The 22,485-nt window shown below is 36.3% G+C and overlaps 2 protein-coding genes across 4 annotated transcripts in view; both read right to left on the bottom strand.

Moving 5' to 3' along the window:
- Positions 1-1,563: 1,563 nt before the first annotated feature.
- LOC311091966 (ATP-dependent DNA helicase Q1-like) lies at positions 1,564-13,519 on the bottom strand. Of its 3 annotated transcripts, XM_084128155.1 has the most exons (5): positions 13,327-13,519; positions 12,887-13,070; positions 6,188-6,369; positions 3,333-6,081; positions 1,564-2,963 (listed from the first exon to the last, which is right to left on the bottom strand). In XM_084128155.1, exons 4-5 carry the CDS (start codon positions 3,809-3,811, stop codon positions 2,429-2,431), a joined length of 1,014 nt encoding a protein of 337 aa, XP_083984281.1. In that variant the 5' UTR covers positions 3,812-6,081; positions 6,188-6,369; positions 12,887-13,070; positions 13,327-13,519; the 3' UTR covers positions 1,564-2,428. The 3 variants fall into 3 exon arrangements, with proteins under 3 accessions (XP_083984281.1, XP_083984280.1, XP_083984282.1); XM_084128154.1 differs by having other exon boundaries at positions 3,333-6,369; XM_084128156.1 differs by having other exon boundaries at positions 3,333-6,369; positions 12,927-13,070.
- A 3,374-nt stretch (positions 13,520-16,893) lies between these two features.
- LOC311080818 (E3 ubiquitin-protein ligase rnf213-alpha-like) overlaps positions 16,894-22,485 on the bottom strand; it is a gene marked incomplete at its 5' end in the record, with an annotated part of 139,669 nt that continues 134,077 nt past the window's right edge. The window contains 3 exons of the mRNA XM_084110972.1: positions 16,894-17,696; positions 19,908-20,086; positions 20,173-20,262. Coding sequence (XP_083967098.1) covers positions 17,543-17,696; positions 19,908-20,086; positions 20,173-20,262 — 423 coding nt within the window. The 3' untranslated portion in view covers positions 16,894-17,542. The remainder of the gene's footprint in view (positions 17,697-19,907; positions 20,087-20,172; positions 20,263-22,485) is intronic.

Below are 22,485 nucleotides of genomic sequence, written 5' to 3'. Positions count from 1 at the left end.
AGCCTTGGGGGACAACTATAGGCCATGCAACACTTTCATTCAAGATGTGCTGGACGCATCGATCATTGCCGTTGTTCTCCATCATTTCTCTTTACACACACAGGATGACATGCCAGTATCCATGCCGACCTCTTTTCTGTCAAATGAGGAGAAGCAAGATTGGTTTGATGAACAAATCCTAAACATTGTTGACACATACATTCTCAATGAATCTCCAGAATTTCATAACATGTTGAAAGGAAATCTCCAGAGTCCTCCACAGAGTACAGTTGTACCTCAACCAATTGTGTGTCAGATGCCATGGTGCAGCCATCCACCTTTTAAAAGACAACATGATCTAACAGAACATTTCAAGAAGGACCATGGCATTTCTGTGTGTGATCACAAAGACAAAAATGGTGCCAGTGCTGTAGAACAGCACCAAGAAGAAGATTGTGTTTTCAATTATCACAGTGCCTTTCTAAAGATGGGGCTTTTGGAGCGTGACTTCCTAGACTTCCTAGAGAGGGTGATGGAAAAAGGACCTGCCGCCTTTGGAAATTTAAAATGCTTCATTTTAAAGACGCCCAGAGACACAAGTACAGCTTGGAGGCACTGAAATTACAATTTGACATTCAAGCAATGCAGAGTCCACGAGTGGCCCACAGAATGATGTGGAACAGAACTGTAAATGTTACTGGGGGTGCTGGCAAAAATGTGGCATTGGATCTGAATTGCGAGCATTATGTTCGTTACACAAAGGATGTATGCCATCTCACATTTGGGTGCGAATGTGAATTTTCAAACTGCGCAGCAAATCAGTAGAACACTTCAAAGGCAGAGACAGTTAATGGATAACTTTGATGCTGATGTTCAACTAAGTCCAGAGTCTGGGAAACACACAATGGCATCCAAGGAAGAAGACATCGATGCAATGGTCGCTGTACTAAAACAACAAGAAATCTACAAAATCACACCTGGTAGATGTTATGCTGCATTCCCATCATTTAATGGCAATCCACTTCACAATCTCACGTCCAAACATTTAACTGGCTGGATATGAGAACACATGAGAAAATGTCATCGCTTTCAATTGGTCAAAAAAAAACATCCTGACCTAGAACATGTAGACATCATGTTAAGAGCAATTAAAGGTTACCTAGACTTTGGATCTGGTCACATAGAATTTTTTTGGTTTGTGTTTTTGCATTTTAATTTCTTTGAGTGGGCAGTTTAGCTTCTGGCTACTTTAAGAGTAAAGAGCAGCATGCTGTACATGTACAGTAAATATAAAAAAAAAAAAAAAGAAAAAAAAAAACTGTAAACAAAAAGCAACTGTATTGTAAAAACTGTAAATAGTTTTTGTTTTTTTAAGTTGCTGAATCTTAACTTATGATACAAATACATGTCAATTGCAATTCTGATTGATATGTTTACAAGTAATAAATACTTATACACAAATATATAACGTGTCCAGAATTTTATTAAATATGTTTATATACACTGATGTTTTAAGCTTTACTTTTATATTGAACTATTAATGTAGTGCAGTTTCATGCTTGAAGACATTTTCTCAACAACACATGCAGTAATTCAAAGAATATTTATTGTTTGTACTTTGACCAAAAAAAAGCATGTTGACAATTACAAGTAGCACAACACATTCAGTTATGAAATAAAGCAGTTCATATTTACATAAACATTAAAGAAATCAAATGTCTCTTACATGTGCCATATAACTGAGACTTAATTCAGTCATGTAATGACATCGCATCAAATTCAAAGACATTGACACTGTCATCAAAACTGTTACTGTCCATGTCTGATTCAGTCTCCAAAAACCTCCATCACAGTTTCAAGAATGATCTTGGCATGATTGAAATCGTACACATGAACTTGGCAAATTATGTCATCAATGCAAAACAGTGTCTCACATGACTGTAGTGTCTCATTAATCATTGGGTCTTTTGTTGAGTAGTGTTCCTGCAATGTGTGGTAAACTGAAATCTTTCCACATAGTCCATGATCCACGTCTCCCTCAAGCCTGTCCATCAACATCTGACGGAGAGATTCCCTTTGATGATTGCTGACAGTTCTCACTTTGTGTGCAATTGGCTTTGCAGCATGAAGTTCCAGGTCACTGGCATTACCATCACAACTTTCCTTGCACTGACACATTTTCGCACAATTGTCACAACAAGCATGCTTTACTGCAAGTGGCTGTACAACCTCCCCATCAAACAAGTTCATTAGTTGTGTTCTTCTACAAGAAGCGACATTACTGACATACTCACGCATTTTCTCTGAAATGCCTATAAGCTGCTTTCCATGGTAAAGAATGAGGGAATGGGACATAGAGCCATCTCTCCCTGCTCTCCCAAATGCTTGCATGTATGATTCGATGTCTTTTGGTGGCCCATACTGAACTACGTGTTGTACATTTTTCAAATCAACTCCCATGCCCAAAGCTGACGTTGCCATCACCACTGAGGACAGACTGAGGGTCTCTGAGAGTCTGAATTATGTTGTTTTTGACACTGTCTGATGTCATTGCATGAAACATGTCAACAACTCTGTTAGATGACACATTGCTAGTGCCAGGTGGGTGAACTGATCTTTGTCCAAGGGAGGCAAGGAACACATCATGGAACAGCATTGAACAGTCAGATATAGATTTGCAGTAAATGACAGTACGTGCAGTCTGTGGGCCCTTTACCATGAGTTCGTTGATAAGCCAAGAAAATGTATTAGTTACATCAGAAGACACTTTTTTAACTGCAAGTCTGATGTTGCTCCGATCAGGGCTTCTGACGACTTCTAAGCACTTCTGTAGTCCTAAGTGCTTCATTATTTTCTTGCGTGTTGTCAAAGATGCTGTAGCAGTTAGGGCCAGCACTGGTAAGGAGATAGGCAGGAGTGATCTGAGCTCACCAACCAAACCACACCACTTTCTGAATGGAGCATCACTGCCATGGCGTTCCCCCCTGCAACACAGACACACAGAACATTTGTTATTATATTTGTTGTTGTGAGTATAATGTATTTCATTATCAACATGTATTTATTCAACGCAGTTTTCCTTTTATAATTTATCTGTCATGTAAATTTTTTATAAAATAATGACATAACCACTGACATTTCATAATATAATATAATATAATATAATATAATTAATAAAAAGGACATCTATGTAATACAGCTGTAGTTGAATGGATACCCACAATAAATAACTGACAAAGTTTACAAGTAGCTACAAATGTAATGACAACAGTAATCAAGAGGGGTTTTGTTTAAGTATGCACACATTTCCACTACAACCAAATAGGATTTAAATAAAGAATACCATTACTTACCATAGAACAATGGTGTGCACTTCATCAACAGCCATACCGATGAGACGCTCGCGGTAAACATCTGTTTGAAGCATATCTCTCCACTTTTTAACACCCACAAGCAATTCTGGAGAACCGAACACAATACTGAATCGGCCAGCTGCGATGTCAGCGTCTGTTGTTTCATGTTTGACCGCAAACGCGGCTGATATCCCCTTCTCAGTTAGGTACTTCACTTGATCTTCCATAATAGTTAGGAGGGGACACACAACTAGTAAAATTGGATCTGCTGGGAATCCTTCTAAATGCTGACAAAGGGTCGGCCAGGCTTGGAAAATAATACTCTTCCCAAATCCCGTCGGCAAACAGGCTAAAATATCTCTTTTTGTCTCCACTAAGTGCCTCAAACAAAACTCCTGGACATCTCTTAAAGAGTCTATGCCGTGAACCTCGCATACTTTTGAGAATCCTACGTTTAGCTGATCTTGATAAATGCTCATTGTCACTCATGTAAACACAACAGTTTTTCTTCCGCAATCACACGTCTGCCCTTTGTTTCCCGGCTGACCGAAAATAAACGCGACACTCGCGCCCCCCGGAAATCCGATAAAATTCAACCAATCAGATGACGACTTCGACATTCCTGAAGTGTTTCCAGTTAAGTGTACCATATGCATCAGACGTTTAGCCAACGTTCCGTGGGCATGACGTCTGAGGCTGAGACTACCAAACACCCAGTGACCAGGGTGATTGCCACCTGCGGTGTCCACATAAAGAGCCACGCAAGAATGATACTGCAAAAGGTACACACCTACATTAAAAGCATGGATGACCTGGCTAGGAAATCCCAATGCCGAAAACATGCCAGGATCGAGGCAGTGTTCCTGATAAAGGACCACTTCTCACTCAGTTTAGACGCAAAGGATTATTTTTTACACACCAGCACTTCAACTGCTGGAGCAGACGCCAATGCTCATCCCTTTCAAAGACAACTCACATGGGTTGGGCCTGTGGCATGTGGTGCAACCTGTTGCGACCCACCTGACCAGCACACTTGAATCACTGTTATAAAATTCCCACGGTCAAGGGGGTTATATAACAGCTGGACCGCTTTCCAGATGGAGCTGGCCCTTGAGGAGATGTTTTATGGAAGGCTCTTCTATCCGCAATCCAGACCATACTCCATCAGCCTCGGGACCCATTCCACTGATCCCAACAGTCTTACAAAAAGGCGAGGTTTCCTGGGCCTGTCCCCTGTTGGTAGCGCCAGCGTCGGGGAGTCTCCACCGCCATTAAAAATCTGGATCAATGACCCAATCCAAAGAATGAGGATTGAAAGGATTTTCCCATTCACAGAAACACTTCAGGCAGAACCAGCTGTCATCGGCGAGGCACTCGTGTGGGTCATCCTTTCTGACCTACATGACGGAAATGAAGGAATTTCAATCCAGGAATTTTGGTGACACTGTTAAAAGGCCTTGGTTGGGCAGAACTAAGGCAAAGCCATCGGACAGTAATATTGAGATGGCAAAACTTACATTGTTAAAACAGATGCATTCAACACTGTCTGCGACAAATAATGACCGTCTGGAGATGTTTGGCCAGCAAGTAGCAAACGAGCTTAGAAATGTTAAAGATAAGGCACTACAGCTAAGACTTAGGAGAAATATCATGAATATGTTGTATGACGCTCAAGAGGCAGAGCAAGCAAGCCAGTACCAACCACCATTTGTGCGGGCACCTTCATCTCAGACAAGGCCTTTCACATCTGTGCCAGTGCAATATCAGGTATACCAGGCCCAGCAGAGCCCTCAAAGTGGACTGGACCACCAGGCCCAGTCATATAGTCTGCCTCCACCACTCTCTTTTGTAAAGATGCTCGACGTCAGTAGTAGTTGACCATCCAACTTTGGGAGAATTTGTAATCTACCTCTAATGTGGTAGTAAATGCTGAAGGGTCTTTATGCACTTGTGCCTTAAGAAAACATTTGTTTTTTAAAATAATATAATAAATAATATTTTTGAATATATATTTTGAATGCAATAGTTTGGTTTTGATTTCAGGGAATTGGTCATTTGACTAACATCTGTTGTTATCTGTGCAGTAAAAAATAATGTTCTGAAGACTATTTGCGGACTCATTTTAAAGGAAGTAGATATTTTATTTATTTCAAAAAAATTTTTACTGCAAAGAAATGATATATTGTAATAACCAATACAATTACTACACCATATCCTCTTGGCATGAAACACTCCCTGCAGGTGAAACAAAGTATTGGCAAAGTGTGTTGTTGCTTCTTGGCTTCCACAGAGGGATTTCTTGCTCTTCCAGTTGATGCAGACTGTAGCGCTCCCTCTCTCCTCCATGCCCCTTCAATAAGCGGATGGTTGGCATCCTCATAATCCACATAGGCAGGTGGCACATAGGCATCAGATCTATGGTTGCGTAAAACGTTGTGCAGGCAAAGACACGCAGAGAGAATGGTCACAACTTTGTCTGGATTCAGGCAAATAGTTGTTCTAAAAACTCTGAAGTGATTTGCCAAAATTCCAAAGGTGTTTTCAACAACACGGCGTGCCCTGGAAAGACGGTAATTGTAAATCCTTTGATTTTTGCTCAGGTTTCGAAAAGGATAGCGCTTCATGAGATCCGTTTTCAGCGGGTAGGCCTCGTCACCGATGAACATGTAGGGCATCGTGACATCAGTGTTGGGAAGGGTATCATCAGGGGGGACATGCAGTAGGCCAGCGTCCATAGCAACTCTCAGGTCTGATTGGGCAAACACACCAGCATCAGACACTCTGCCCTGGGTTCCTGCACTACATACACAAACCTGTATTGGGCGTCAACTACTGTAATAAGTATGATGGAAAACCTGGACTTGTAGTTGTAAAACATGCTTTCAGTCTTGGCCGGGGGTTGAATGAAGATGTGTTTGCCATCCACAGCCCCTAAGCAGTGTGGAAAGTTCCACTTCTTATGAATTCTTGCTCACTTGTCAGCAAAATCTTTGGAAATGGCCTTCCACTCTGACTGTGTGGTCACTCTTGGTGGTGTCTGTGAAACAAGTGAGATGGAGACATGGTGATCAACCAAATGAAGTTGAATAAGCGCTATTTTTATTCAATCATTAGGATCACCATACAGCTAAAAATGGTTTCATTTTCCTGTCCGAATTGACCAAATGTTTTTTTTTTTCTTTCTTTCAACCACCATAAAATATGGGTATAACTACAAATAACCAATGCTTATTAACAATTATGTCAAGGCTGAAAGCAGAATAAATACAACATCAAGGATTCAGACAACCACATAATTGTGCAATGTCCTTTTTACTTACATTTACATTTACTCACATAACTAATGTTAACAAAACCTTATTGTCAAAGTGTTACATTTAGAAGATGTGCAATCAAAAAAAAAAAAATAAAAAAAAAAAATTCTTACTGCTTTCTGCTTACAGAGTGGACATGGGTAATGTGATTATTCAATACAAAAGGAGTACAATTATACATATGACCATTACAGTAATTTACCTTTAAAGGTCCCGTATTATGCCCCTTTTCACAAGATGTAAAATAAGTCTCTGATGTCCCCAGAGTGTGTATGTGAAGTTTCAGCTCAAAATACCCAACAGATCATTTTTTACAGCATGTTTAAATTGTCATTTTTTGGGGCACAGAAAAACGCGCTGTTTTAGTGTGTGCCCTTTAAATGCAAATGAGCTGCTGCTGGACGACCCAGGGGGCGGAGCTTCATGAGCTCGCGCTCAGTCTCTCAGGACAATTTCATCTCACGGAATGATGATAATATCAGGAACTCTCAGTAACGGTGTTCATTTCGAGTCGGACAATAATGCCTACAGAGTCAGAGTGCTGTATAGAGATGAAACAGGTATAGTTTAGTAGTTTAATTACGGTTATTATAACGTATTTGTCATCTGCTTGTATGTATCCATTATTTATTAATAGCCTACAAGTCTGCTGTCCGAATGATGATCAAACATATACTGATGAGTTTAATAAAGTTTATTGTACATCACACAAAAGATGAAGCGTCAGTTTTACTTCAGAAAATCACCGTAAGAGCTGAGTAAACACAGTAAGTTATAAGAAGTGCGCAAGTACATAAACGAATTTCGGTAGAGTTGAGGGAGCATTCCTGTGGGCGGAGGTTAGTCACAAAACGGTTCTAGTGACGTCATTAAAGAAGGAAGTAGAGGGATGTAGTCCAAACGGGCCGTTCGATGTAGGCGACTTCTGTTAAATAAAATATCTCGCTTGGCATTGAACTTTGAGCTTTATAATTTTACAGATATTATTTATGCACTAACAGCAACATTACACACTAACTAAAGTTTGAAACATGGGATCACAAAGAACGGGACCTTTAAATATTCGTCATGTAGTACAGAACTTAGGGCTGCACAAGTCTCCATAACAATCCTGCTCAGTGTTGTGCTTCCAATTCGATACTGAAAACTTAATGAGTTGAAGGTTTCACCTGAGGATAGATAGATAGATAGATAGATAGATAGATAGATGGGTGAGTATGGAAGATGCATAACATCATCATTCCTAGTTGAATGGAGAGGGATAAAGATAAAGGGGATATTAAATTGTGATTAGATTTGTGTGCACACTCACCTTTTGCCAAAAACCATAGTGTGACAGAAAGCCTGTCCAGAGAATAAATATGTACATGCATTGCAATTCATCCATCGGGTTATCATGCAATTAAACTAATCAAGAGTTCAAGGCTTTGATGTGTTGTTCTTATTTGCTTTCATGTTGCTGTTCTCATGATTGCTGTATGAGATTTTTATAGACAACTATGCCTAGGGTCTTGAAGTTCTATCACACCACATGTAGCCACTTATATGTTTTCTTACTTGGCATATCGTCCCCTTGGAATTATAAGGTTCTATCTGACATTTTTGTCAAAATTTAGTTATTCACATATTCTTATTCTGTGACCACTTCTTTACATTATGTGATGTTGTTTTTTAAGTTGTGTACATTTTGGAACTTTTATTTAGAAAATAAAAAGGTTCTTTCTACACAGTTCTATCACACCACATGTAGCCACTTACATGTATGCTTACTTGGTAAATGTAACTCTTTAGGTATTTACAACACCACTGGTCACTATATGATAAAAGTGTGAAAATTAATCATAAGAAGAAGTTTATATTAGTTCAAGTTTGCTCTGTGTGGATGCATTGTTCTGTTCCAGTAATGTTCTATGACTAAACCTTGAAGGGAAAAGATATCACCTATGGGGTCAAAGCCTGTTCCCCAATGATCTCTGCTCAAGCCTTTGCAAGAGGCATATGTACCCCTCGGGCAGGGATGGGCAGTATTTCAGATACATGTATTTAAAATTTAAAATACTATTTTGTATTTTAAAGCCTTTGGAAAAAATCAAATGTAATTTGTATTTGAACACATTTAAGATGAGTATTTTTGTATTTTCAAAATACGTAAAATACTTTTTGCCAGTCAACCTACTCATATGAAAAAAACCTGCATGGTTCATATACAGCAACCATATATCTTCCTTACATAAATCGACCAGAATTACCTTCTGTGTTTCATGTAAGGCCCATACATGTCTTATACAAAATCAGACCGATTATGGCCACTTTCATACTAAATAGCACACATACAACTTGTAGGGGATTTTTGCGTTATATATGACTACTGTTAAAAGACTTATACGAGTTTTACATGACAAAAGTACTGTATGCAAATGTGTATGGTATTAGTAGAAATATATAAAACTCATATAAAATTCATATATAAATCATTTAAAGTTCTTATATTGAATCATATGCTAGTCAAATTAAAGTCATATAAAATTTATACACATTTTGTGTCATTTGTTTATGCGTTTCATACAGATTTCATGTTTTGATGACCAACATCTGATTCACTTATATGCAGTTGGCAAAATGTTTAAATTGTACAGTGCAGAAGCCGGTTCGAGGATTACTGTCAGAGTATCACTGACCTTTAGGAAGACTGTTAATTTTCCTAAAGGATTTGAAAGAGCAGTTGAAAAGCAATGACATTGTAACACTGTGTATTTACATTAATTGTGAACTGTCTGGGCCTGTTGTTTGTGAACAAAACAAATCATAACATATTATTGCAAATGAACAAAGTTGAGTCAAACATGTTTCTAGAACAGTGATTAAAATGTTGAAAATTGGCTGGAATATGTTTTTGTATATGTGACATGAACTCTGGTGGTGATGCACTCTAAAAACTTTTAATATGATTTACTATTTTTTTTTTGGTGAAACATTTTTACACTTAGAATACTGATTAGCCTAGATTAAGCAGTGAAATCCATTACATACACTGTATTAACAATACACTGTATTAGTAAATATAAGTAAAACAAATTAAATAGATCAGAGTAACTGCATTTGGTACATTAACAAATAAAATTGAGTAAAAATAGAAACAAATATTTATGAGTACTATTAACTGTGCTTATATGCCAGTAATATTAACTTTTTTATTTCCTCTAAAACTTTGTAAAAATATTCCATACAACCACCGGTATAACTACATGACATTGGCCTTTATAGGCAGTGGGCCAAGTCCGTCTATCTCGTTTAGTTTTTGATTTGACAGTTACCCAGCAGCTGTGTGGCTCATTTTTTTTATTTGTCTGTATGAATAATTCACAAAAAGATTACCGATTGTTTCCAACGCCAATTGTTGCACATTAAAGTATAAAAATAGATTTAATTTCGCTTGCTGATCACAAACGTTGGCCGGAGTGAGATCCAATCAACGCTTGTGTTGTTACCTTGTTGAATTGATTTGGCCAATCACGTTATTCGTTGAACCGGCGTCGCGTCAATCTGAAGCCAAATCCATGAGTCTACAACCCAACCTGGAGAGACCGGTGTGTCTCGGCAAGACAACGTCAAGGTAAGATTTGTTTTGCAATGATTATACACCCCTATATCTTAATGCTTTCATATAAGTTGTATTTAAGACTGCAAGCTATAGTTCGCCGTGAATATATGCGTTGTCGTTGATGAGAACAGTAACGTTAGCCACGAAAGAATGTTGGTAGTGGAGCAGTAAAGCTAGGTCTAATGGTATGTTGCTTAGGCTAATCCAAAATAATCATTCGGTACATACACAATGAACTAAGCAAAGAGTATTCAATTACGGGTAAAATATTTAAACGGGAAGACAGCAGGAAATAAGTCTGACTAAGGGAGAATCACGGGGTAAACGGGAGGGTATGTCCAGGTTGGTTACAGCAAGCTAACTAATTATCAGCTATAAAGAGTGCAAACCAAAACAAAGAAATGATTTCAAATCAACTTTATAGTGGTGGTCATGGAGTTATTTAAGCCAATTATGGTTGATTGTCACGATTGATAGTGGTTGGGCTTCACCTACATAACAGAACAGGTATGGTGGAAAAATATTTTAGTTAAAGATGGCTGTTTTTGAGCTATTTAACAAAATTATTTGTGGTCAGAACTGCAGTAGTCTTGTCAAGCTCGTTTAAGATGGTTAGCATCTTAATACAAATGTCAAGATGAAAAGTGTGATTTAAAATTATCTAGTAATGTGCGCTTTCTGTGTTTATTTATCTGAATATAATTCAGTTGTTTATCTAACACACAGACACGGACAGGACTACATCATATCTCTCCACACCCAAATGACTACAGAGGTGATCGTTGACAATCATCACATCAACAGCACCATGATGGAGCAGGTCAAGATCACAGAGTTGCTTAGTATCCACATCACAGATGACCCTTCTTGATCTATCGACACCACCAACAGAACCTGGCCAAGAAAGTCCAAAAACCTCTGCACTTCCTCCCACAGTTGAGGAAGGCTCATCTCCCAAAAATCCATCCTCTTAACTTTCTATAGGGGAATCATAGAGAGCCTCTTCCTTCCACCCCCACCCTCCAATAACCTAAGGGCAGCTGACTGACTCTTGCACAAATACACTGGTAGTTTACACTATGATGCTGCTACATTGGTTTATTTTTAAATTTGCTATGAACATTTGACCCCACTTACACACAAATTGCACTGCCTTTTGCTGCTTGTCATGTCATCCACTTACACAATAACACTATATTAATTAGGGATGAGTCACGATTTTCGAATATTCGATTAGCTGATTTTATTATAGAATAGGATGTGCGGGATGATTGTCTTTAAAAAATCCCCATGTTTTAGTTGTGGTTATAAGTTGCAATCCTAAATTCACATAAAATTTTTATACATTTAATAAATATATTCTTAATATTTGTTGTTTTTGTTTCTATGTTTGAGCTTATATATCTCAATATTAATAACAGTCTGGTTAATTTTGAGTCTTGAATTGTAAACTCTCAAGGGTTGGATTTCTAAATATATGTTGGTTATGTGTCTATTCAGAATGACTTCTGAGCAGCAACCTTTTTATTTTGGGTATGGCATGTATGCATCACTTGCCAAAATTGGGGCTGACTAGTAAGGTGTTAAACGTATATAAAATAACACATATATATAACGTATGTTTAAGTTTTTTAACTTATATTTAAGCGTCACACCACTCCGCTTTATTCATATGCTCTCATTTTATTAATAAAAATAATTTAGTAGCCTATCCTTGCCTTGTTTTTGAATGAATAAATCAAATAGTGTAAAAAACATTTTAGAGAATTTTTTTCTCAAACTTTTCCACTGGCCAAATAGTATTTTTAATTGATTTATATTTTTAATGGAAACAGATAGACCTTGTTGTGCATTATTTGCACGAAAATGTGCATAATAGCACAATCTGCTATTATCATGATAAGCAATTAGTTAAAACATTAAAACACAGCATGCCAGAGGAGAAGTGTTCAAAAGCATTTGCATCCACAACAAATATTTATATTTATTGAATATAAATTTTAACTTCTCAGTAATTATTTCATGTAGTTAAAGTGTTTAACACCATTAATGAGAATGGCATATTTAATCTAAATGGTTATATCAGAAGTAAAACATATAGTTTAAATCATTATTTTATTTATTTAAACTGTTATTGTGAACATGCACAGTATTTATGATTAGGACTCATAATAAAGATTTACGGTTTTACTTCATCTGCCGTTAGATAAGCTATGCGCCCAGCTTTCTGGTCACTGACAAAGATTACATGCCTCCGCTGTAGAATCCGTGTTCATTATTTACATTGGTTGTCAAGGAAACGGGAGGTTTTCTAACGTTATGATTAGTACTCCTGCTTCTTTGCCGGTTTAAAAAAGTAAGAGTTTGTAAGGACATTTTCCGTCAAATGTGCATACAACAAAGTTGGAAACAATGTCTGTAGTACTTATACGATTTTATTACATGACCTCAGCAAAAAAAAAACGTACACAGCTGTGAGGTAAGTATTAAATTCGTAATTTCGAGGTCCGGCCCACCGCCTATTATTGTCGATGCGTAGCCTACAGCAATACAGCATATTTTATACTATTTTTAACACGTATACAATATTGCCTACATTTAAACTCATGTAACAAACATTTTCGAAGTAAAAATTAAACCTTTAGGCCTAAACATTCAAGTAATTCAAGTGTAATCAACCGGTCTGTTATCCAATATCCACCGGATCAGCGCTGGTTGCCGTGCCGGAGACGGACTCGCCTCTGCGGGGGAACCTCTAACTTTACACCGCCGTCCTGCGTCACTCACAGCCGAAATACGCTGCAACGCGACTGACACCATAACCTGCCAATAAACAAACAGTGCACAGTTCTGAGGACATTTTATCATCCAAATTAGTCAAATTAGTTATATTCATTATCTTTAGGAATATAGTCGTGTGATTTTTATGCAAGGCGTTACAATCACGGGAAAAGGCATGCGCGAGTCGACACTCGTTTAACTCGTGAGTAACATTGCGTCTCTTTATGTTCTTTCGCATTAAATAAAATGATTTAAAGCACATTAATGATTATACAGATAAATAAAAACATACACATACCTGAAATTCAAAGAGGAAATGCACCAGTTCAACGACGCTGAGAAGAGAAGAGGAGAACTCTCTGAAGACTGGAGAGAGCTCAAACAGCGCGCGCTCACTCAACCGCTGAGTGTCGTCAGAGGGTGGGGGAGGGGTGCATTGTTTTAATTGATTTAATTTTATGCGTGTTAAAAATTAATAATATTGATTTTAAGTAATAGGCTATTTGTGGTTCTTGAAACAGATCAGTTTAATTACCCATTCCCAAATAATGTGATGGAAATTTCACAAATATATTAGAGCTAATATATTTGTGAAATTTCCATCATTTCTTAGCTCTAAGCGTATTTTAAATAAATAATTGCTTAGTCAAATACTAAATTATTTTAGTGAAAAACTTCAAACTGTAAATTTCAGACAAAATTAATTGTTGGAGTTTTAGTCAATTATTTCGGTATGTTCAACTCAAACTATCAAGTAAATGATATTCGGAGATTTTATTAAGTTAATAAAGTTAATTATTACTGTGATATTTACTAAGCCACTGAATTATTTTTTAGAGTGATACGCATAAGAATCACTTCGACATTTAGCAAAGTTTTATGTTTGTAGGTTAAGAATAGAACTGTTGTATACCATAGTTGTTCTGTGATAAAGTTTAGAGAAATTGTCACAAATGAAAATTAAATCTGGTGATGCAGGATTTAAAATGAAAACTATTGATATGTGAAATATGCAAACGTATCTTTTAGAATATACTCTAATAAATAATTTTGTAATTAAAATGTGTGCTTGTGTAGTTTAAATGCGTTTCATCTAAGGCTGATTATACAGTATGATTGACTACAGGCATAGGGCTCGACTTAGGACAAGATAAGAGCAAGCATGAGTGAAGTACAGCCTTATACTGATTGGTAAAGTGCACTGTGTTTTATACACATCCATGCTGGACATTCATATTAAATTAGCATTATTTTCCTATGTTTTTACATCATGAAAATCTATATGGCTTTAGTTGTATGTAGGACATATATGACATATATGATTAAAAATACATTAATATTATGCAATTTATATATGTGGTTTTTGCAGCATATATGTCCCTTACAATATTCTGTTGGAACATATAAGAATCACAGATGTTTTTAGCAAACCTTTTCCATATGGGTATTTATCAGGGTATTGATTTTGTGCATCAACTAGTTCAGACATTCACTAGCTCAGCAATGGATCAGCGATTTCTTCTTTTCTTTTTTTTTATATATATAAGGTGAGAATGTCATGATCATTTATACTTGTTGATTAAAGTTAAAATAGTGCATTATTCACTTCAGTTAACATGAAAGAATAAAAGAAAGAATAGTTGATTTTTATCAACTAGCTTGTCAAATGTGTTTAAAGCATTACTGCATGTTAGGGCTGCGTGATATGACACTACATATCATAGCCATGATATAAAGTTTGAATTGATGGAACTTTTTCTAAATCGTTTGCATAGATGGGCCTATATGTGGGGTAAGCAAATATCCGTGCAGCTTTTAGTTGGCAGGAATTATTGGAGCGTTGGAGTGGAAAAGGAAGCACTGATGAATGATACTCCACAAAAATCTTCAGCTTTTAGTTTTATTGTACATAAAAAATAATAATCAAAAAGGGGTAAATAGTGTCAAATGAATCTACCATACCATACCATACCATCTTCTTCCGCTTATCCGGGGTAAATGAAACTATGAATCTAAATTAATTATAATTTTAATTTTTAGATACACTTTCTAATTTGAATAGACTTATAGAAAAAAATAAAATAAACATAAAATTACTTTAAAAGCATTGGACTACCTGCAAAAAAAAGTTTCAAGTTTGCTCTGATGTGTGGATGTATTGCTCTGTTCCAGTGATTTTCTATGACTAAACCTTGAAGGGAAAATATCACCTATGGGGTCAAAGCCTGTTCCCCAATGGTATCTGCTGAAGCATTAGTTACCAAATCCATCCAGACCCACACAAAAGGCATTTGTACCCCTCGAGTCCCAGCAAGTTTTCACCAAGTTGGTAGGGCCCAGCAAGCAATTTCGATACTTTGCATACCTTATTTATTCATGTAGCCTACCTTCCAAAGAATAAATATGCACTTGCTTTGCAATTCATACATTGGGTTATCATGCAATCAAACTATTCAAGAGTTCTAGGCTTTGATGGTTGTTCTTATTTATTTTCATGTTGCTGTTCTCATCACTGCAAAAAATGCTTTTCTTACTTAGTATTTTTGTTTTGTTTCCAGTCCAAATATCTAAAAATTCTTAAATCAAGAAGCATTTACTAGAGAAGTAAAATGACATAAGAAATTCTATTTTGTTTTAAGATAAAAAGAAAGTAATTTAAGTAATTTTTGCTTAAAACAAGCAAAATTATCTGCCAATGGGGTAAGAAAAATAATCTGAATTCGAATGGAAAACAAGAAAAAAAATCTTAATTCAAATGGAAACCAAGATTATTTTTCTTACCCCATTGGCAGATAATTTTGCTCGTTTTAAGCAAAAATTACTTAAATTACGTTCTTTTTATCTTAAAACAAAATAGAATTTCTTATGTCATTTTACTTCTCTAGTAAACGCTTCTTGATGTAAGAATTTTGAGATATTTGGACTGGAAACAAAACAAAAATACTAATTAAGAAAGCATTTTTTGCAGTTTCTGTTTAACTAGTTTTTAACATTGAGTTCTTCTAACCTATCTGGGATGCTGAGAAGATGAAACTAATCAGGAAGATTATTATATATTTATCTGACTTCTGTGACGTGAGATGGTCGGTTTAGCCAGTTTGTCTGCTTCCTGACCTGAGCCCCAGATAGTCAAGGTTCAACTCTAAGACTATGTGCCATATTACTAGAGAGAAGAGCAGCACTATCCCAGGAGGGATGAATACCATCTCTTTTCAACAGGTCAGGTCTGCCCCAAAAAGTTTTACAATTGTCTACGAACCCTATATTATTTTGCGGACACCACTAGACAGCCAGCCATTGAGTGAGGACAGTCTACTAAGTATCTCATCACTCCGGCATACGGAACAGAAGAGCAGTGTTTTGTCCCGCGACTACAGCGTCTCACCGTCACCCAGTTGCCCTGCTGCACGGGCACTACTACAGCCGCAACCAAATCGTGTACTAAGCTAAGCTAATCACATCCAAAGCAGTATCTAAAGCTCTTGCACTCTTACTATCTTCGATTAAAGTTTGGATGCGTGTCTCTAGTTCTGAAATCTTCTCCGTCAGCCTGACTATCTCCCTGCATTTATCACATGTAAATCCCTCATTGCTGACAGAGAATGCTATACTATACATGTGACACAAAGTGCAAGTGACAATAAAAGGAGATGACATGACTTACAGTGTTTTTTGACTGATCCAACACACCACAGTTGTTTGATGGCAAACAACTTTGTTTGATGACAGATGCTAGCTGTTGTGCCGAAACATTGGTAATAAATGTGCTTAAAAGAGTGTGCGGTTATTTTTCTTTGCATCAAGTTTTCCCCTTGCACCTCATAAGGTCCGCGTTTGCTTTTCTGTTCAACAAAGAGCAACATGCCAGCTTTGAATTGGAGTAATTTTTATTAAAATCCATGTGTGTCACAGGGAAAAAACAATTTACACACAGCACTGTTCCAGAATACATGCTGGTCCATAGAAACATTGCTGGTCACATTTTAGATTAGGGTTCAATATTGCTTCTAGACAGAAATCCTTGAAAAGTTGTAAAATGGGAAAAAAGAAAGACAATTAATTGAATGAAACACCCTTTAAACTACATTAAACAATTTAAAATTACATTTTCACTAATCACACAAAAGTGTGTTCATGATGTATAGTATATATTTTAACTGAGTTTACATTCTTAAACGATGAGTATATGAGTCTATACTTGACTTTATGTACATAAAGTATCAAGTAAACAAATAAAAAGGAATGGTTAAACAATTGTTGGTAACATTTTATACTTTGTAAGAAATTGTACTGTACTTGCTTACTATCTTGCAGAAATACTTTGACAGATCATGACCATAAGATTACAGTATACAGTGCTGTAAATAAGTGAATAACCACATTTTCCAAAAGTCTGTACTGAGCAATTATTATAAACTACATGTCATTTGTAAATTAAAATTAAGCTTTAACGACTAATCAAAACTAAGCATATGAGTGATTGAGGAAGAAAACAAAAGTGTTTCATCTAGGATCTAACTTTGGTTTCTTTCTTGTCTGAGAAGAACCGAGTACTTCCACGCTTCGACGTACTGGGAGAGCGGGATCTCTTCAGGGAAGAATTCATCCACCTCAGGAGGAACGTCCAAATCTTTATGCCCCATGTAGGCCACAACAGTTTCTTTCAGACTGAAGGACAGACAGAAATCAATGAATTATGCTAGATTTCCATATGTTCAACATGAGCTTAAAATTGCAATCATAACCAGGCCTGCATGGATTTGCTCTGCAGAATTCTGTAGAATACGAAAGCCTGCCAGTCAAAAATGTCCCCCATATTCCCTGCCACATGTTCACATGAGTTTTTTTTTTTTTTTTTTTTTTCACCAGTCTAAGAATATTTTCCAAACATTCAGTTTAGGTAATGGAAACGTTAAAATGACATTTTTTTAAGGTTTGCTTGATGTTTCTGAAACTTTTTTTTTTTTTAACTTAATTTTTACTAACAACATTATAGCAATGTTGGTTTGTAACATTCCAAGAACATAAAAATGTCCAGTTTCCTTAATGTTACTAGAACGTCATTTAAAGGTAAGTATGATGTTCCTGAAACATTCAAACACCTGCTGTTAACAAACAGAATCACTGAAGAAAAAATAAATGAGAACAGAAACTACAACTGAATTCAGCCACATCCTTAGATGAAATCAACTGAAGATAAAAGAAGACATTGAATCTGTGAAGATCTCAGCAGAGGAGGATTAAACAACAGCATTACCAGCTTCACTTATACTAACCAGTTGACTTTATTTCTTTCAAACATGTACAAACGTTCTTATTGAGGTGAACAGATGTTTAAATTATGTTTGGTTGAAAATAAATCACCATTATGGTGATCAGTGTTTGCTTTAGTTAGGCTCTTGACCCTTGACTTTTGCTAACTTATTTTTCTTTCAGCAAATGCAAGTGTTTTTAGTGAACATTTGTGCATTGCTCAAGATAGAGAAAGATGAAAACGCAGATTAACACGTCTGTTTCAGTGACAATCAAATTACTTTTTTTATACTTTTTCTGTAGTTTCATGAATGGTTTAAATAGTGATGAAGTTGAAGCATTAATGAATAAAAAGGTAATAAATTCAGCTGTTGTGACAGAAAGATCATTTGTAACACTAAAGAGATCTGTGTGAAATCTTCCAAAACCACTACAACATCTTGTGTAAAAATTAAGCCACACTTAGACATCAACACTCATCATACAATGGTGACAATCAAAAAAATATAAAAATATAAATAGTCAAATAATTCAGCTGCATAATCTATTCATGCTGCAGTGCATGACTGGAGCCATGAATGAGTTTTCTGTGCTGGCATGAAGCGTGTCACCATTGTTGCGTTTCATATGCTGATTGTTGTGTCTAAATAACACTGTAATTAACTTCCTTTTCACAATTTATTTTCATAATTTTTCCGAATATCTAATTGTTACAGTAGTATCATATGGCCAGTAACAAAATATTGATGAAAAAAAAAAAAAAAAAAACTTACTTCGGACCAGTAATTAGACTTAAGATGTGAATCTAACACTTCACAATGACGTTAATTAGCAGCCAACATCACCTGATGCTATTCTGTCTCGACTTCTGATGCAATAAATGTGTTTTCTGAACACACTATTAAAGCAGCCAGAGAAAAACTGATAAAACAATCTAGAGTCAAGAGCTAGAAACACTGATCACCACAGTCGTGACTTCAAATGTTTGCTCTTCTTTCCTTCAGTGAGTAATCACTAATGCTCAATCATCGCTCATACTGTATATCTAATAAACCCCAACACTGCTTCAATTTAACACTCTGTAGTGTGGACACATATGAACACTGAGCCGTGTTCATGAAACATGAGATTTTGTTGTGTAATATCCAAACTTAAGCAATTTTTTAGCCAAAAAGTTATTTTCTGCCATAATTATGAGAACATTCATAAAATACTAATGACAATATGTAGTGATTTCCTGAACAAAGAATTAAAAACTTTCAAAAGCAAACACTTGCATAACCTTTACATAAATTTAAGATAAAAGTTAGGAACAATAACTATGGGAAAGGCTACAAAACGTTCCCAAATTCCACGGTTGTTCTTTTAAAATAGCACACACAACCTTATTCTTATGACGTTTGTTGTTATTCTAAATAACAATCTTGTTTTAAGGATGTTCCATGATTTTTTTTCTAAGAACGTTTTCTCCCAAGAAAACATTATGAGGACATTATTGAAGAACAGATAACATTGAACAAACTTTTGTAAGAATGTTTGTTCATAACTTTGAGAAAACCTTGCCAAAACGTTAGCTAAAGTTCTTCTGTGTATACACCTGTACCAACCCCACCCATCAGATCTTACCCCCAGTCAGGCCTGTAGGTGTCCGTGGCGTTTGGGCTCTTCAGAACCAAAAGCAGAAATTCATGAATCTCCAACAGGAAGGCATCAGCACTGGACTTAGTGAAAAAACTAGAGAGCAGAGTCTTGTGTTCCTCCTGCAGAGGATGCTTGTACTCTTCGCTGATGCTCACAAACGGGTCCTGAAGAGCAGATTAACAGTCATTATCATATACAAACTCACTGAAAGTACAAAGCAGAATACGGTTTAGTGTGTTGAGTGTCTCACCCTCCTCAGACGAAGCATTGTCTCAGATTTCAGAGAGCTGAGCAGTTGCCACAGCGCCACACAGTGTTTCAGACTGCACCTGCTCAATGCCTGCACACACAATTATCACTTAGGCTTTAAAGCAGTGGTTCTCAAACTTTACCCGTACCCCCTGAGGCATTTAACATCCTTCTGCGTACCTCCTCTCTTCCACTTAGACTGCAGTAACACCTTTGTATGGGTTGCAGTTCTGCTGTGGCTTTCGTTGGAACTATTATTTCGTAGCAAAATAGAGAAAACAATAACGATAATACTGTGTTTAAAATTAATATCACTTAATATTACCCTTTCGTTTGTTGGACTGTTGTATAAAATCAATGTCAAATTTGCAATTGTGTGGATATTCATGACACATTGCATTCTCGCTCGTATAATGTATGATCAACATTAAAACTAGAACTCACACAGAGAATGTTTTTGTATCGAAAAGAGTTTGAGTCTTAAATCGATCTCAATCCACTCTCTGTGTCTATATTTGTTCTTCATGCTAGTAAGTGCTAAATCCCCACTTTTACAAATGTACATTGTCGAGAACAGCAGTAATGTAGCGTGATTTGCTAAGGCAGCATTAACTCTATACGAAACCTGTCATATACATTGCACACTGCTTGGACTGCGAAAGATGTATATGTTATTAATATATGTATTTATGACATCTTACCTGCTAGAAATACATTCAAATTTTTTTTTTTTTTTTTTTAGGTGGGGTAGAAGATTTAAATGAATGGGATTTTGTTCTCCTACCCCAGTTTGAGAACCACTGCTCTAAGGTATCACACATTGCCAGACTACTATTAGGGATTGGGTCAATTAGTGAGACTGACATGTTTATATAGATGTCTCAATATTTTTTATTATTTTTTTTATGAATATATTGTTAATTATTTTTAGTGTTACAGTCATCAAATAGTGTGCTGTTATGCATAATCTGTAGGTCTATGTTTTTCTGTGTACAGTAGGCTATGATAATTTTGTGCAATGGACCCTTTTCATAAACTGTGATGACGTATTTACACAATAAATAACATTGTAACTAGGTCACCTTAAAATAAAGTGTAACCTAAAAATGTAAATAAATTGTTATATTTAAAGTGTAATTATACATTTAAGTACTCAGTAATATAAAGTAACAACATGAACATGTTAGGATTCGAATGTGGTTTAGGTTAGTTGCATGTAATTATGCATAATTTATAGTAATTACTATAATAACTACATTTAACACGTGTAACAATGACGCTGAAAAAGAAAGTGTTACCGGTGTTTACGTTAATTCCCGCCCAAAATGATTGTTGGTGATCGCTTTTATATGCACATAGACCAGATCTAGTTTTGAATGGTCGTACTATTAAAATTATTTATATAATTCATGTCGGGTGGCCATGATTATTTGCCAGCATGGACAAGATTACAGCTGTCATTGATTTTTTCTGCGCAAAATCTGACCGAATGGATATATTCAGGAAAATAGCGGTAATTTTTGTCTATTTTATCTACAGCTTGTTAGATCTAGAATTCTGAAGAGAAATAAAGTAGCACTGCAGTGCTGATTTTTTTATTTTATGAATTTGAATGAATTAATGAGAGAGAGAGAGCCTAATAGTGAAGCTTGTTAATTAAATTACAGTGAAGTTATCACCTCATTGCTGAGAAATATAATGTAGCTTTCAGTAGTGAAGCTGTTTTATTTATAAAAGTCACGGGCAGAGGTTAAAAACCAGCTCCTCAATGTTTCTGTGTGCGAATTTCTTTCCTTTATAAAGTTCCAACCTCAATAAAAAGCTGAGAGCGAGCGCATACAGGCACATCTGCTTCATAATACAACATTATAAAACTATCTTTGTGGGCAAAAGTGTCGCCCTCGCCTTGTGGTGGCTTGGAATTCAAAGGGGAATCGGAAAATCATGTTTAGACAGGTCGGATTTAAAACCTCATTTGGAAGAGGCTCAGATCGGATGCGGAAAAAAATTGGATCTCGTGCGGATTTTTGCGTTTACACGTTTCAGTCTATGCCAGATGTGAGTAATAAATCAGATTTTTTTGTGCCAGTGTAAACGTAGCCTTATATACCCAGAGGTAAGGCAAATTTGTTTATCTGAGTACACCCTCTACTGATAAACCCCATATCAAATTCACATTCACTACAGTAATCAATCCCTCTATATTTTATCTCTGACATCTTTGACATATCTATGAGGACTTCCTCTTCTGAGAAGAGTTCATTACGTTTTACCTTACTCAGCGACTGCTCTTGAATTCAGTGTGCACTACTTT

This window comes from Abramis brama, assembly GCF_963993115.1.
Source record: "Abramis brama genome assembly, chromosome: 1".
Taxonomy (NCBI): domain Eukaryota; kingdom Metazoa; phylum Chordata; class Actinopteri; order Cypriniformes; family Leuciscidae; genus Abramis; species Abramis brama.
Note: the sequence above shows the minus strand (reverse complement) of the source record. Positions and strands in the feature narration are given on the sequence as shown.

Bases quoted from the DNA above. Each gene is read 5' to 3' on its own strand.
- LOC311091966 (XM_084128154.1), bottom strand. From the start codon at position 3,811: ATGAGCATTTATCAAGATCAGCTAAACGTAGGATTCTCAAAAGTATGC. The intron at 2,964-3,332 runs GTAAGTAATGGT...TCTGTGTTGCAG, and splicing joins GTGCACACCATTGTTCTATG to GGGGGAACGCCATGGCAGTG.